This window comes from Octodon degus, unplaced genomic scaffold (assembly GCF_000260255.1).
Source record: "Octodon degus isolate 3935 unplaced genomic scaffold, OctDeg1.0 scaffold00186, whole genome shotgun sequence".
Classification (NCBI taxonomy): domain Eukaryota; kingdom Metazoa; phylum Chordata; class Mammalia; order Rodentia; family Octodontidae; genus Octodon; species Octodon degus.
Genome location: NW_004524762.1, coordinates 1906079 through 1923599, shown reverse-complemented (window position 1 = coordinate 1923599; position 17521 = coordinate 1906079). Strand labels below are relative to the sequence as shown.

Sequence of the window (17521 nt, the reverse complement as noted above, 5' to 3'; positions counted from 1 at the left end):
TATGTATATATCTCCACAGCCATTTTTATTTGTTGAGACAGGATCTTGCTAAGTCACTGAGTAGCCCAGGCTGGACTCACACTTGCAGTCCCCTCCTCAGCTTCCCAGTGTAAATTACAGGCCTGTGCCACCACAACCAGCAACATATATGTGGGTATATATAAGACAGGCAGACTTGACTTAGCAAGCCTAGCACATCAAAGAGTACAAATAAAATGAAACATTAAATTCTGCTTTTCCAGTCAATACTTCTTATGCACTTAATTAAATAAGCATTTCTTAGAACTGTAGAATTTATAACAAGGCACTGCCATTTTAGAGAAATCCTGGTTTCTGAGTTGAAGTTCTCACACAGTCCTGTATCTCGAGTTTTTCTTTAGTTTCATCTGTCTTCTTGGTTATTCCCTTCCTACTCCCTCCCTCCTCACAAAAAGAAAAAAGGAATAAATTAGGAAGAGTGACAGAGGGGAGGAGAAAAGAGAGAAAGGAACAAAAGGCCAGATTTAAGGGAATAAAATGCTTTCAGAGCTCGGTGGGCTTGACTACATTCATGGCCTTTCTCTTTATTACTCAAAGGTGACGTGGAGATCCTGAGCTTACGTGAACTCCGACTAACTAGTGCACGCATCCTTCAGGCCTTTGCCTTGAGGAGTCCCAGGATGTTCAACTCCACCTCGCAGCCTCCAGACCCACCCTGCTCACAGAACCACCTCATCACTCAGCGGATCATCCCCACGCTGTACTGCGTGATCTTCATCACCGGGCTCCTACTCAGTGGAATGTCAGGATGGATCTTCTTTCACGTGCCCAGCTCAAAGAGCTTCATTGTCTATCTCAAGAACATAGTTGTTGCTGACTTTCTAATGGGCCTGACTTTTCCTTTCAAGATCCTTGATGACTCGGGCCTTGGTCCCTGGCAGCTGCACGTGTTTGTATGCAGGGTCTCTGCCGTGGTCTTCTATGTCAATATGTATGTTAGCATTGTGTTCTTCGGACTCATCAGCTTTGACAGATACTACAAAATTGTAAAGCCCCTTTCTACTTCTTTCATCCAATCAGTGAACTACAGCAAGCTGCTGTCGGTGGTGGTGTGGACGCTCCTGTTCTTGCTCGCTGTCCCCAACATCATCCTGACCAACCAGAGTGTCAGGGACACTACAAAAATACAGTGTATAAAACTGAAAAATGAACTGGGGAAGAAATGGCACAAAGCATCAAGTTATATCTTCGTGGGTATTTTCTGGGTTGTGTTTCTTTTACTAATCATTTTCTACACAGCAATCACAAGGAAAATCTTTAAGTCCCACCTTAAGTCCAGAAGGAACTCCACTTCCGTCAAAAGGAAATCTAGCCGCAATATATTTAGCATCATGTTTGTATTTTTTGTGTGTTTTGTACCCTACCACACTGCCAGAGTCCCCTACACAAAGAGTCAAACTGAAGCTCATTTCACCTGCCAGTCAAAACAACTCTTGCTCTACGTGAAAGAATTCACTCTGCTACTATCTGCTGCAAATGTATGCCTGGACCCTATTATTTATTTCTTTCTATGCCAGCCATTTAGAGAAATTTTATGTAAGAAACTGCATATCTCACTAAAAAACCACGACATGGATACTTCCAAAACCCGAAGAGCAAACACAATTCACGAAAGCACAGGTACTCTGTGACTTCCCACGCACCACCAAGTAAAGTTCAAGCACTGTGACATTCAACATCTTCAACTGCATGAAAAGTAAATGAACAAATAAGACACACAACCATGGATAGGTGCATATCTACCATTATCACCCAATACTGGCATTGAATTTAAAATACTTAGCACAATAAAACGCCAATGCAAGTTTCCATGCTTTTTTGGAGCATCAAGTAAAAAAAAAATCCCATTAGATTTTTCCAGTGCTGCACTTCCATTTCTTTTTAATAAGAAAAGTATAATGCATATAACTGCTCAATCACACTGCAAGAAGCAGGTTTAAATTTATGTTTGTTCATCTAAGTAGAAATTAATAAGTAAACACGAAGAAATCAAAGACAATTTACATAGGTTTCTTCTTCCTCTTAAGACAAGAGTAAAATTAGTAAGATGTAAACTTTTTCAACAGAATCCTTAAAGACCAACTTAAAGGAACCACTATTTGATAAAGGGCTTTTGTATTAAAAAAATCAAATTTTCTCTTATTTGAAGCAGGATAAGCAGATGCCCGGGGGGGGGGGTGGAATCTTTAAAAATATACTGATTAACCTCACTGAATTTCAAAGAGCAGCACATATAATACATTATGTATTTTGCAATAAAAGTTTAATTTTTAAAGATATTAGGTATATGTTAAATATACCTTAGCTGCAGGCTTGTTGAGGCATTTAATACACCTGAAGTTATCACATTAAATTATTTCTAAGGGCGCACTACTGAGAAAGCCTGAGTGTCAGCATGTGTAGCCAGTAATTTCTCCTGCTTGAAAGTATGGAAGGTGGGGGGTGGGAGGAGCTGACTAGGGAGAGATATATATTAGAAAATATATTATTATTTTATGGGGTCAGGAGAGACGGTTTTCTCTGAAACCAGGTAGGCTCAATTTTTTTAAAAAGATCAAAAATGTTAAATAATGTGTGAAATTACACATAAGATTCCTGCATCATGCTTTCTGCAAACCAATGCATTTTAACACACAGTTACCTGCAGTAACCTACAAGAGAGATACAGTTGCTGGCACGAGTTAACAAACTAATTTCTTTCTTTACCCCCTGCTAGCAAGGCATTCAGCCAGTCTTTCAAATGTTCTTCTGACACATTTAAAAATCAAAAAAAAACCAAAAAAAAAAAACCAGGGCCTTGCTATGTAGTGCACACTGGCCTTGAGCTTGCTTCTGTAGCTCAGGCTAGCCTCACACTCATAGTGATCCTCCTGCCTCAGCTTCCGGGAATGCTGTGATTGCAGGCGTACGCCTCTTGACCCGGCTTTCCACACATTTTTAAAGTAACGTGTATCTAGTTTAAGTTTTACTGTACATGTACCAATAAAGAATTATGTTTAATGCTGTCGGCTTTTGTTCCTACTATAGTACTCAATATATGCCACTACCAGACTTCCTTATAGTAAGTATATGGATGGCTTCGATATGCTCAGTTACACACTAATACAAAAACATACAGAAGCTCTACCTCCTACCTACCTCAGAACAGTTTCAGCAAAACTCAGAAAACACACCCGCCACTGAGGAGAGGCTGGGAAGGTCTTCACGCTGGGTAAGTACTTTCTACTCCCCTGACAGCTCCCTGCTCTTAATGCTGGGTCAAACAAATTCAGAAAGAACAAAATTCCCAAGCTATGACAGATATCCTTGATAAACTAAGCTTGCTATATTTACTTGGCTAAATCCACTTGGAAACAAATCTCATTGCTTTTACTCTCTGCAATTCTCTGGCTACAGCAAGTAAGTAAATCAGAGGGTTTGAATTGCCTTTACTGGGACACACGATAAAGTTTTAAAAACTGAGACTTCATGCTCCACTTACACGGTTCATTTCCTCAGCCTCTTTTCCTCTCTTCTCAGCAATAAATATTATTAAGACGTTTCTTTGTTAGAGTCAGTTTTCCCTATAGCACCACACAGCTTGTAAACTCCACGCCAAAGCAGGAGTAGAAACATGAAAACAAAGTATTTCAGGAAACGACGCGCGATGCGGGGAAGGAGGTCATGGAGCAACGGCTGGGTTGGTTGTGAAGTACCGTCGAGTAACAAGCACAGCACACCAGTGCTTTTAGTTCCACAGCAGTAACTATACAAAATGGAAGTCACTGCCAACAACGGAGAAAGCCAGAAACTTCAGACTGATGACAGGCAGTGAGATGTAGGTAGACAACAGAGTGTCTTTTCCAAGTCCTTTGTAGATAATGCTTAGCACAGGTGCTGCAATACCCAGAGTGCCCAGCTCAGCCGACAGCATGCCTGCAGGGCCCGAGGAGGCAACGTGAACACTGTTACAAAAAACACTGAGCACACTGAGCCAAGCACTTTACACCTCGCCAAGAGAGATCAACAGGCCCTTAGCTCCAGCCAATGGCTTCCTTATTCTAACAAGAGTTGAAAATTCACCAAGTTTGTGTTTGTTTTTCTGGTACTAGGAACTGAACCTGGCCTTCCCAATGACCTACATCCCAGCCCTACTTTTTTGGTCTCATGAAGTTACTAAGTTGCCAAGGCTGGGCTCCAACTTGTGATCCTCCTCCTGCCTCAGCTTCCTAGAATGCTAGGGTTATACCATCACTACACCTGGCTACAAAAGCTTTTAACTGCTGGACTAGAAGTTAAAGTGCATCTATAATACAATGTGACATGTCAACAGATGCACTTCAACATCCAGAATATGAAAATGTAATAGAAATATGTTCAAAAGTAGCTTATGCCTACAGCCAAAAATCTTGCTCAGAAACAATCATGTTTTCTTTAAATTGCTGTCCCCATGTGATGCATATTTGATTCAACCACCTATACAAATAAAGTGTCAAAGTATTTGTATAAAAGGAATATTTGGGTTAAAAAGAATTAAGAAACAGATCAGATCACAGAAATATCATAATCATGGAAAATAATTACATATGGCACCTATCACTGAGGGGGTAAACCACGCACAATGGTGTTTTACAAAATGTAGTCACTAGTAGCACCCATCTATGATGTCCTCAACCTATATAATCTTTTCTCAGCAATAGGGTAAAACTTCTTGGGAAAAGCCACTTTTCCATGGGCTGGGCTATATAGGTAATACAAATCTGAGTTAGGTTTTGGTAATCACCCTGTCTGAATCAACTAACCAAAAATCTGGCATGGAATGTGACCCAATTTTACCCAATGAGAAAATTCCAAGGTTCCCAAGACAATTTCTGGAAGGAGCATTGTAAAGATGTAAAATCAAGAAGTTTCTTTCATTTGGATACCACAAGAAGAAAATCTTTAAAAAAAGGAAGAAGAAGAAGAAAATCTAGAGCATCCTAGCTTCTAGTTGAAACTAACACCACGGAAGACAGACAGAAGAAATGCCACAGACCTGAGAGTCTGCCACAACCCTCCCCTAAGGCCACGCCCACACCCGTGGCCAGTAAACAGCTTATTGCCTATGCTTGATTTTAGCTGTACAGGAAAAGGGAGTTTGAGGGGTACCGATAAAGGACAAAGGCTTGATGCAACAGCTTCCTCTAAAGTAGCTACTCAAAGTTTCTACCATCTCTTTAAAAAAAGCCTTGTAATTACAGTAAGCTTTGCTTCCACTTACTGATAGTAAAGCATGTGCCACTGTTTCTGTATGGTATTTTGTCCTTAACCCTATTGCTATCATGTAATCTTTTTACTAATTCTGGATAAAAAAGGAAAAAGAGCCATGCAAAAACCTAACTGCGTTACACTGAAAGATGGTATTACACAGACTGCAAGCCAGGAGAATTACAGGAGACTTTCTTTCAAGTGAGCAACACTGTGACGCTGGCACGGGAGAAAACAGGTTCTGTGTTGTCTTCAACAACAAAAACATACTCCTGCTTTTTAGTCACTTATTCTCTACACAACTCAACAGCACATGGATGACCATTTCTGATGGGACAGACTTGGAAAGGAACCACTTTAATGAAACACAAACTTCCTTTACCACACATCACTTTTCAAAGCGTTATTGAGTACTTCGTACCACTACTTCTACAAAAGTACTGTTTTACCAATTTGTCTATAATAAATGTACACTACAAATATTATTTCTAAGCTAATTACAAAAAAAATTATCACAAGGTGCTTATCACAGCTGTTTGGGATTTACAGGGAACATGAGATGTCTCCACCTCCCCATCTCCACCTGCAGCTGGTGCATGAGGAAGGAGAGGGATGAGGACAAGCCTCCTCACTGAGGAACCTGCGACCCACTCAGGACTCTCTGAAGGTGCGCACTGTTAGAACTCTGTGTATGTGGAGGGTAAGGCTAGTCACACTAGTAGGCTGCTGAGAGAACACATTTACCCTCTCGGTCTACAGCAGGGGTTCACTGCACTTGAGTCAATATGTGAGGAGTGGGCGGTGACTCGGGAAGGTCATCACAGCTGTGACTGTAACCATGGGAGAAGCCACAGAAGCACATGACAGCCATCCACACCACAGGGCCTCTGCACGGCAGCCATCCACACCACAGTGTCTCTCCAGGAATTCCCAAGCACGTATCCCCTCCCAGACACTTGCAGATTTCCTTCACCTCCCCCAAGAGAACTGCAATCATTCCTCAAGTGGCTTCCTGTCTTCCATTTTCCTCTCTTAACCCAATAGTCTCCAAGGCCACCAAATTAACCTACTAACCGAGCTGACTGCTCTTTCCCTGCATAGCCTTTGTAGACTCTACTGCTCACTTCCTGCAGGCCTCAGGAGCACCCATGATTTCAATCTCAGTTTTTTCCTTGCATAGATCCTACTCAAGACAACCCAGGTCCCCAGATTGCCTAACAATCCCCAAACACACTCCCTGTACTCTGCACATCTCTATTGTCTGCCCAACATGCCACATTTAGGCTCAATACATAAAGTATCCTTTGGCCCTGCCACACTAACAAGGATGAAACTTCCTGGATTCCCACAGGTCCTAAGCGCATGAAGTAAATCTATATCACTGCAGTTTAAGGAATAAATTCCATATCACCCTTCATCAACATGCTCTTCAAAAAAATAGTAAAAATTGGGCCAGCTAAATAGCTCAGCAGATTAAAGCGCCTGCAAGCAGGCACAGGGGTTCAATCCTGGGTCTGCCTTGCCAGCCCTGCCCCTGGGACACATTGAGATGGCAATTGAGACTGGGCGTGGTGGTGCATGCCTGTACTGCCAGCACTTGGGAGGCTGTAAACAGGAGAATCACTACGAGTCTGATTTAGAAGTGAGACCCTGAACACCCTGTAGACCTTTCCCTAAAATACAGGGAAAAAAAAAAAAATAGCAAAAATAATCTCTAGAATGGGAGCTTAGGGGGCCTGAATCAGTTAATACTTACATTACAACTTTTCATATATACTTAATCAAAAAGAAAGATTCACAGAGCAAAGATTGAAGGCAAAGAAAGGATTTCTCCCAAGATCCATCTCTTGGAAAGTGACCTCAGAGCTTACAAACTGTGCTTGTGCTTTGAAAATGTGTGAGTCAAAATAAACTTGTCACAAATGAATATAAACAGAAAGGGGAAAAAATGGCATTAATTTCAGTGATTAAAAAAGAAACAAGATCACCTTTGAATATCCTAAGGGATTCTCCCCCCAGCACCATGATTTTTTTTTTTTTTTTTTTTGTATTTTTACAGAAGGATGTACAGAGTGTTCAGGGTCTCACTACGAGATCGAAAAATAGGGGTTGGCAACACTACTGTAACTCATTCATAGCCCAAAAGTATGTAACACCATTTAATTTCAAAGAATTTTAGCCAGAGTTTTCTCATGCTATTAAAGAAATAAAACTGACAGAGCCAGTAGTACCTGGAAGTTGTACATCAATCCTTTACTTCAAAACCATTCTGCTTCATCAAGGAAGCCAGCATCAGGGCAAAGTCTTTGGGCTAATCCAGGAGAAGGAAATTATGTTCTTAACAACCTGTTTCCAAACGCAAATCCAAGCACAGGAGCTCCAAAGAGAGGTCTGACTTTGAGACACATAGGTAGCAGCAAAAGTGAATGGTCATAAAAATCTCCAAGATGTGAAATGCATGAGCTGAGAACACCTGAGTTCTCATTCCAGAGGCTGCAAAGTCCCAAGGAGGGTGGAAACAGTGGCGCACTGTCTCAGGCCATTTAAGTGCAAGTGGTCACAAATACAACAACTGAACAAGACCTACACTGATGCGATGTCCTCCTTTGTAACCCATGTCCCTGTACAACACTTAACCTGCAAAAAAGCGGGCCCAGATGCTGTGCTTGGGGGTGCACACCTGTAATGTACAAATAAGTTAATGAAGCAAGCAAGCAGAGCTGAGCCCCAGGTCAATGGCAATAAGACCACCACCACAAAAAACCAGCTGACACTAAATTTTATCTGCACAGAACTATGCAGGCCTTACCTTCTCCATATCTCAGTTTTGATGGAATCTGTAAATAATGGACTCTCCTAAACCACAGGGTTTATGTTTTTTGTTTCTATGCAAATAAGATCTCAGATCCATGGCTGGCTATGGTTCTACGCATTCCTAGTGCTTACCTTACCCTTCCTCATCAATGTCCCAATTTTTCCAAGTTATGCCAAAAAAACAAATTTTAAGAATGTTAAATAAACATTAAAAGCTAATATTGCTCCTAAAATACTATTGCTTGTCTTTAATAAACTGTGTATGTGTACACACTTCAGAGTTGTTTTCTGTTGTTGTTGTTTTTGGCGGAACCAGAGATGGAACTCAGGCCCTTGCGCTTGCCAGGGAAGCGCTTATTCCACTGAGTCATCTCCCCAGCCCCCTGCAGAGTTGATTGCAGAAGCATTTTCAACTCCTAACTTTCATGAGAATTTAGCATTGTACATACCTAAAATATTTATCAAAGTAACTCCTACATTCTTTGGTAAAAAGTACTGTCCTGAGGAAGCTGAGTAGGAAGTAACATTATCTCACTTCTTCCCGCTGGGTTTTCTCGACATCGGGTTAGTGACAATGTGCAATTTCCTGGAATGCTAACAAAATGCACTCTGAAAATCATTCATCTTCAGCAAAACAGATAAAAAATATGGCTTAAGGAAATTCATATGGAACTTGCACATTACATATTACTAAAGATATTAAGAGAAAAATATATTTCCAATGTGAATAAGCTTCCACACGATGCCACGTTACCTAAGCTCAGGCTCAAAAGGAAGAATACGATTCAGTTTCACTATTAGAAGATCAGTTCCTACTATTTCAGGGGAAAAAGAGAGCAGCAGCACAGAACTGGAGCACCTTGGCTCTTGCTTTTGGGCCACACGGACGCAGACCGTGGTCTTCATGCACCTTCAAGTAACTGTAAAGAATGAGTCAGAGCTGCGAACACACAAGCGTGCCTACCTAAAGCAAAAGAAACACTTTGCTGCAAGCCTGTTATCCCAGTTTTTCTTCATAATCACATTTAAACCACTCACCAGTCTGAAGCCAACTCCAGTCTAAATTCCCTGCCCTAAGGATTCAAACACTGCCCACAGCTGCTCATTTACTTGGCTACAAACCTGTCTCTTCTACAACTATACCCAATAAATCCTGTCCATAATAAAACACACATATTTTAAAAAATGGAAAAACTTCCTAGCACTGTTACAATGGAAGCTAACACTGGGGTCCATAACCAAGCCACTAGAACACTTGTGCATGTAGTAATGACTACACGAGCTTGGGAGAACGCCAGAATTGCTAAAATCAATGGCCATGTGAGTGTGAGCAGCCTCACCATTTTTTATTAAAAACTAACTTTCCTTAATTTCCTCAAGCTAGACATTTCTCATTTAGTCTTTTGAGAACTTCTGCTAAACCCTAATATGAAGGAATTTGTTTCAGATTCTGAACAGGTCACTTCTGATATTCTATTGTCTAGAAAACTAAAAACTCATTATTAGGAGAAAAAGGGAGAAACCAAAACACCTATGCCAGTTAAGCACTGGAAGACACTAGACCCTAACCAAATGGAGACAGCTTCCTATTTACAAATCAGCTTTTGACCAGCATATCTAGAACTCCAGAAAATGTACTTGTCAAAAGCTCATCTCCTCTTTCATAAAGACAAAGACATTAAAAAGCCAATGGATGATATGTATAAGGTTACTTTTTAAGAGGTAGGAACTCTTTATCAAGTTTCCCTAAGCTTCTTTGAGACACAGTTAACATTTTTTCATGTGGGCAGAACAAACATTTAAACAAATAATTTAAAATACAGGAGAGGAACCCTTTACATAAACTCAATTAATTGCCACGTATCTGTCTCAATTCATTAACCACTTACCAGCCCAATTATTTAAATACAAGATTAACAAATATTGCATAATTTTTCACTGATTTTTATAACAGAAAATATCAAAATGAAAACTTAACCAAATTAATTCAATACAAGAATTAACTGGCTGACATGACACCTGCCCAAGAAATACTTGGGATGGTCAGTACTGAAACAAACATGGTGCCCAAGTCACATGCACGGTGAACTGTGGAGGGCTGGCCAAATAGCTCAGCAGATTAAGGTACTTACAAGCAGGTGCAGGGGCCTGGGGCTTGATGCCCAGGCCTGCCATGCCAGCCCTGCCCCCAGGGCGCACTGAGACGGCACTTGAGACTGGGCGTGGTAGTGCACGCCTCTAATCCCAGCATTTAAGAGGCTGCAAACAGAATCACTATGAGTCCAGTACTATGAGTCCATCTCATAGTGAGACCCTGAACACCCTGTAGACCCTTCCCTAAAACACAGGAAAAAAAAAAAAAACAAATAAATAAATAAAAGAACTGTGAAAGGCTGATATCACTATGTACACTGAAGGAATACTCGCTTAAACATATTATACCTCTAACTCATAATCCCTTTCAAGATGTAAACACTGATATTCTTTGAAACTGTTCACAAAGGTGTCCGGGGTACCTCAAAAGAGAAAAATAGGTAAAACAATGGACAAACGAAGATCTTTTCTCTAAATACCACTGACAAATTTGGACTGCTTAAGTAACTATAACCAAGGGTTAGTTTTAAGGTTTCATGGGAAGACCTTCACACAGGTAAAACTAGTCACAAACCACAGTTTCATCTACGTCAACATGCAACATTCTAAAACCACACAAAAGGAAAGAACACTTCTAGTACGGCAAGCAGCTCTGCTCTGCTGTGCTGCCACTAGCCCAACAGCTCCGGCTCACCTGATGACAGGCTCAGGCCTTGCAGGAAACAGAAGAAACCCAAGGTATGTCATTTTCAATATTTAATCTACTCCAAATGCTTTTTCATATGTGGCAAATGTACAGCTTTTCAATGTTTAAGTAAAAAAGGCCAACATTTAACAGCAGCTGCTGTGTGAAGTAGGCAGCAGTTATTAGATGGGTCCTACACATGAGCTACTCTCTAATTTTCTGTTATCTGATGACCGCATCCATCTGGATAAAAACCAATGTTGTAGTTCTTCACAAAAGGTCTTAAAATATGTCCCCCCACAAGTATTACAACATGTAATTTCAAAAATTCCCATAATGCCTCTGACAAAATTTGATGAGCCTTTTCTAAGCAATGGGCACTCTTGAATAAGTAAAAAGACAAAGTGTTTCCTTGATTTTCTTGGAGCCCCTCTGAATACATCAAATTTCCACTGGCCTATAATGGCTGGCAAAAATCAAGCCTTAATTATCACATTTGAAATTCAAATCATGGGCTATTACAACAGTATAAGTTAACCTTAAATGATATCACCATCACCAAGAATTTTAAATTATTTTTCACTGCAATCTTGATAGAAATTCACAAAAGGTAACTGTGATACAACCATGGTAATCAAGCACTACTGAAAGAATTGCTATATCATAATTAACATAAGTTATTTACCAATAGATACATAAATAGCTCTGATTTATGGAGAATATTATTCAAAACAAAGCATTCTATTTCTTCTCTGTGCTATGTAAGTCTTATGTGACTTTACCACATAATTGTGCAAGCAACAGGGCATTTGAAGAAATACATTATGAGATTACTACCATTATGCAAATTTGAAATAAATGTGCCTAAGTCAAAATCCTATAAAAGAACAACAGGCAAAGGTGAGAGACAAGATCATTGTAAAATGACATGTCTTTGACACAAAGAAAAGCATGCTCAGAATTCCAGGACACAAACAAACGTACCTATCAAAAATAAGGGTCATGCGGAAGTCAGTGAGGCCTAATGTAACAGATAAAAGCCTTCTTTCAGGGGACCAACAGGCCCTGGTCCTGCTTGAACAAGATGCAGGATCCCAAGCAACACACAACTGCAAGACCTCAGCCTCCTTGGAGTATAGGGCAGAAGCCCTCAGCAAAGACTCCACTCATCATTAAAGTCCGAAGAATACAAAAGTTCATCACATATAAAAACACAAAGGCAGGAAGGAACTGTTCACTGACAATAGAGAGCTCACCAATCTAAAGCCGAGAACTGGCATTAAGGATGGAGTGGGGCGGGCTGGGTGGTAGATCACATGCTTAGCATGTATATGAATCAATCCCTAGCTACCAAAGGGAGAAAGATTAACACTATGAAAAAACTATGGTATGAAAACTCTGAAATCAAAGTCTAAATTGATAGAATATGACCTAAGTTTAACAAGTTTAGCAGATGCTTGCTCAGAACTAATACCTATCACAGAATGATCCCCGGCTATAAAATTCTCATTATGAGTCATTATCACCTTTATTGTTGCTGAGACAGTGTTTTGGAGTGATTTCAAATGTGGCTTCAAAAATCAAACTGTCAAAATCTGCGTTCTATGACTTATCAACTGTACAATCAATCTACTGTTGCTATGCTTGTTTTCTCATTTGCAAAAGACAAGTTATAATAAATATCTCAAAGGAACAATAGCAGGTTAAAAAAATTTGTCACTGGACACAAAGTGTGTAACCAGTTTTTACTGAGTTTGGTACAGAATGGCATTCTTTATGGACCCTAATGCACTAAATCAAGTAGGGAAAGGTATGTGCCCTCTAAGTGAGATTTTAATTTAGAAACTTCGTGTGTATCTGCTTTAATAATGTGCTTACATATATTCATTCCAAGAATAAATAACTGTAGGAATAAAAGATTTTAAAAGACTTCTGTGTTTTTAAGAGACTTAATGTTTATTACGGTCTTCTATGTCAGACACTCAAGAAAGGTGCTTGATGTGTAAAAAGAGGACCTACAGCAAGACAGAATCCCAGAAGACTGGGATTCAGTTTAACCTGAGCTTATAACTTTACTCGGTTTTCCAGACTGAAAAGGTGCATGATGAGATTTTATTGTCAATGTCATGTCCATCACAGTGATCAAAGGAATGTCTTATATTTCTGGCCTCTTGACTGTCTGAAAACCCACAATGAAAGAAAGAATGTAAATATTAGTTAGATGTTTTCATATTAATAGAATGCAGTCTAAGGATTTTATAACCAATGAATCTATATCCAACCATATACTAGAAACTTTCAAAACATACTTTTCACAAAACTGTTCTGAAACAATTCCATGAAAACATCTATACCAATATTGATCAATACCAACCTAATCAACACACAAAAAACATTTGAAGTTGCCCTGCATTTAAAACAAAAGAAAAAGAAAATGAAACCAGGGACCCTAAGATAGCTCAGCAGACTATGTGCCTGCTTAAGCAAGTGCAGAGACCAGGGTTTGATCCCTGGCACCACATACTGTGCTGGCCCCGCCCCCCATACACGCTGAGCTGGCCACAGAGATCACATAAAAAGATGAAAAAGAAACAAGAAAATGTAATTTTCTTAAAATACTGAGCTTAATATACCAAAAATACTATCAACGTATGCTTAATATAAAAATATAAGATATTATAGTTCACTAATATCATATGATTTACCTAAAATATTAGTTTACTAGTATATGATTTACATAAAATAGTATAATTTATACCTCCTGAATGATACTATATTTTGAACTAAACCCTCAAAATCCAATGTATATTCTACATTTATAGGACCTGTCAACTTGGCCTGCTTTAAAGTATTTAATAGCCGCACACAACTAGAGGCCACAGTATTAGACATCACAGGTCTATACCACTATGAAACTGGAGCAAGGAAAAAGGAGGTAGTAAGACCAACTCATGACCATACTGCAATCCTCCAACTATTTCTGCTAAAGGAAATATGAAATAAAATCTTGTTTCTGAAAAGTGATGTCATAGGTCACACAATAAAGCGACTACGTTTTAAAGCACATTTTCAATCTGACTACAGTCTGCTGTCTTCCCTGTCAGCCCACCTCTTCCTGGACGAGGACCTACATGACTAAAAAGAAAACCATAAAGTCTCTCTGAGTGATGTTCAGGCACAATCCTAACATTAGTTTCCTGGACCTACTTCTTGATGTCCTCCTTCACTTACCTCTTCCGTAAACTACCTTCCCACCCAACTGCCTAAAGAAGAGGTATCACACTGTAAAACCAATAAAGGCAAAATATCCCTTCCAACAACAAATTATACAGGACTCCTTGAAAGTCAAAAAAAAAAACCCTCAAACGAGGAAAATTCAAGCATTCCTTTTAATTTAGGATGTCCCAAACAGTCCACTATCTTGTAGTATCAATAAAATTCCACCCCAAACTAGAAAGACCACAGTATCGTTAGTCCAAATGTTTTTAAAACAAAGTCTTTAACTGTAAGTACTAACCTCTCTTTTTCTTAAAAAAAACCCAAAAAACAGATTCATTGAATTTTTTTAAAAAATTGAAGTCATCCTTCCTTCCGGTACCTCAAGATGGCAAACATTTCACCGTTCTGTCCAGTTTACAGAGATCTGGAGCCATTCACATATTTTTTTTACTTAGTTTTCCTTGTTGGAATTATTGGAAGCTGTTTTGCAACCTGGGCCTTTATACAGAGAGCTTCACACCACAGGTGTGCAAGCATATACTTAATTAACCTGCTCGTGGCCGATCTCCTGCTCACCCTGGCACTGCCCGTGAAAATCACTGTTGATTTGGGAGTAGCTCCCTGGAAGCTGAAGATATTCCACTGCCAGGTCACAGCATGCCTTATATACATCAATATGTACATATCGATTATATTCTTGGCATTTGTCAGCATTGATCGTTGTCTTCAGTTGACACGCAGCTACAAAATCTACCGAATACAAGAGCCTGGATTTGCCAAAATGTTGTCAACTGTTGTGTGGCTTATGGTCCTTCTTCTAATGGTCCCAAACATGGCAATTCCCATCAGAGACATCAAGGAAAAGTCAAATGTGGGGTGTATGGAATTTAAAAATGAGTTTGGAAGAAACTGGCATTTGCTGACAAATTTCATATGTATAGCAATATTTTTAAATTTCTCCGCCCTTATTTTAATATCCAACTGCCTCGTCATTCGACAACTCTACAGAAACAAAGACAATGAAAACTATCCAAATGTGAGAAAAGCTCTCATCAACATACTGCTAGTGACAACTGGCTACATCATTTGCTTCGTTCCTTACCACGCTGTCCGCATCCCATACACCCTCAGCCAGACAGAAGTCATATCTGACTGCACCACCAAGATTTCACTCTTTAAAGCTAAGGAGGCCACACTGCTCCTGGCTGTGTCCAACCTGTGTTTAGATCCTATTCTGTACTATCATCTCTCCAAAGCATTCCGCCTAAAGGTCACAGAGACATTTGCCTCACCTACGGAGATGAAGGCTCAGAAAGGAAAGTCAAGTTATGAAAGTGAGGCATAATAGAGCAGGACTTTCTATGCTCACTTCCTGCCTTACTGGATCACAAAGTTTCTTATAGTTTTGCAAGAGATAAATAAAGTACTGATAATTAAAAGTACAGAAAGTCAGCAAATGTGGACTAGTTTACACAGAAACCTAGTATCTAAATGCAAACCAATCTTACGTTTTTATGACTGTTGATACCTATCCCAAATGTTGGTACAAGAAAACTGCAAAGTCAAGCCCTGTAATATCTTTTTTTATAAAGGTTTATAACAGATTTTAAATGTTTGGAATTGAATTATTGATAAAAATATGGAAACTGTATGTCCTAATATGTAATTTGCCAATAAGCCCTTGAATCACATAAAAGGCTTTTAGTAAATACATCACTTCAAGAAATAGCAATTCATCTGTTCGGTAGCCCTCCAATTTTTTTTTTTTTTAATTACCTTATGTATTTGGTATGGGGTCTCGCTACGCAGCCTGGACTCATAGTGATCTTCCTGTCTCAGCCTCCCAGTGCTGGGATTACAAGTGTGTGTCACCATGCCCAGTTTTGGTGGCTGGCTCAGCATGGGGCTAGCATGGCATGCAGTACCAAGAACTGAACCCAGGCCCTTGTGCTTGCTAGGCAGGCGCTTAGACTGCTGAGCTATCTCCCCAACCCAACAAATGTTTTTTTCTAACATAACAGATAAAAACTAATAACTAAAAGCTGAAAAATGCATAGATAAATTTTTAGTGTAACTACTATTCTCCCTCTCCACATTATGAAGTTTTCCTGCTGTGAGTAATGTAAATCTACTGGTTTCTTTTATTTCATGCTCATATGAAGTACACGGGCCCTATTACATTTACAAAGGGAGTTCTTAAGTGATGCTAATTACCAACAGTACTGTTTTGGAACTAGAAATTCACACAAAAGGTATGGGACACAGCACCAGGCAAATGATGGTAAGACAGATGCACAAGACTCATCTTAGCAAGGCCATATAAGGAAGAGAGCCCATGCTGAACTGAGGTGCTGCCTGGGCCCAGAAAGCAGAGCCTGAATGTGTGGAGGGTGCCGTGTAATGCAGATGGACTCCAGCTCTTCTGATCACAACTCTGGTCAAATTTATTTATTTATTTTTGAACCTTTGATAAATCCCCTTTTGTTCTCAGCCTGCGGTGATACAGGTAGGATTCAGTACTTGATAAAAATTACTTGCTAGGAAGTGGGTTAGAAAAGTTACGCATACCTGAGACTGTTGTTAGTGTCATTAGGAAAAACTTCCACTGAAATACTGGGTGATATATTTTTATTAGCTGCAATGATTAAGAAATTATGTTCCTAGAAGTCAAGAAAACAAATTTGATCTGAAACTTCTTTTTGGATTTGAAGAATGATTTTTTTCCTTTTGCTTTTCCTTCCTTTTTTTCTTTTTCTCTTTTTTAGACACTGTTTTCTATATAGTCCAGGCTAGCCTCGAACTTGTAACGACCCTCCTACCTCAACATCCCAGGTGCTGGGATTATAGATGTGGGTCACCACAGCTGGCTAAGAATTACTTTCTGAAACTTGAAATCTTTGCCTATAATTTCACCAATGTATTTGCTCTCTGAGTATGAAGTGAATAGTATATTTAAAAATGCACAAATAGCCTATAAATATTTATAAAGCTAGGACTGACAAATTCTAGGTAGATGATAGTAATGACCACATATCCGCACCACAAATCTGACACGGTGTACATACATGACTCCTGAAGTCACAGGTCTATAAACTGGAACCAGTACTTGTTGATAGACTAAATAATGAATCTTACTGGTGAATAGATTAAGTCATTATTCAAATAATAGCATACATAAATGTATTTATTTTTGAACCTTTGATCAATCCCCTTTTGTTCTCAGCCCTTAGTTTTTACTTACTCATTAACACACTACACAGTAGAGTCAGGAAGAGCTAAATGTTTTCAACATATTCCTATATTCTCCTCACAGCCATGAGAGCTTAGTCATATTTCCTCTTTCTACTGAGGTTGAAAGCCAGACTCCGGGGCTGGAGAGATGGCTCAGTGGTCTAAAGCACCTACTTAGAACAAGCTTGGCAAAAGCATCAGGGACCGCGGTTC

At 39.5% G+C, this 17521-nt stretch overlaps 3 protein-coding genes across 5 annotated transcripts in view; 2 read left to right on the top strand and 1 right to left on the bottom strand.

Moving 5' to 3' along the window:
* P2ry14 (purinergic receptor P2Y14) overlaps nucleotides 1-2206 on the top strand; it is a 20568-nt gene extending 18362 nt beyond the window's left edge. For all 3 annotated transcript variants that reach the window (XM_004643929.2, XM_023704066.1, XM_023704065.1), the window contains one exon: nucleotides 577-2206. In XM_004643929.2, the coding sequence (XP_004643986.1) occupies nucleotides 660-1670 (1011 nt within the window). In that variant the 5' untranslated portion in view covers nucleotides 577-659 and the 3' untranslated portion in view covers nucleotides 1671-2206. The remainder of the gene's footprint in view (nucleotides 1-576) is intronic.
* Med12l (mediator complex subunit 12 like) overlaps nucleotides 1-17521 on the bottom strand; it is a 327698-nt gene that overhangs the window by 200451 nt on the left and 109726 nt on the right. The window lies entirely within an intron of this gene.
* On the top strand, nucleotides 10831-15614 carry Gpr171 (G protein-coupled receptor 171). The gene is made up of 2 exons (XM_012517518.2): nucleotides 10831-10911; nucleotides 14409-15614. The coding sequence occupies exon 2, from the start codon at nucleotides 14463-14465 to the stop codon at nucleotides 15420-15422; it is 960 nt and encodes a 319-aa protein (XP_012372972.1). The 5' UTR covers nucleotides 10831-10911; nucleotides 14409-14462; the 3' UTR covers nucleotides 15423-15614.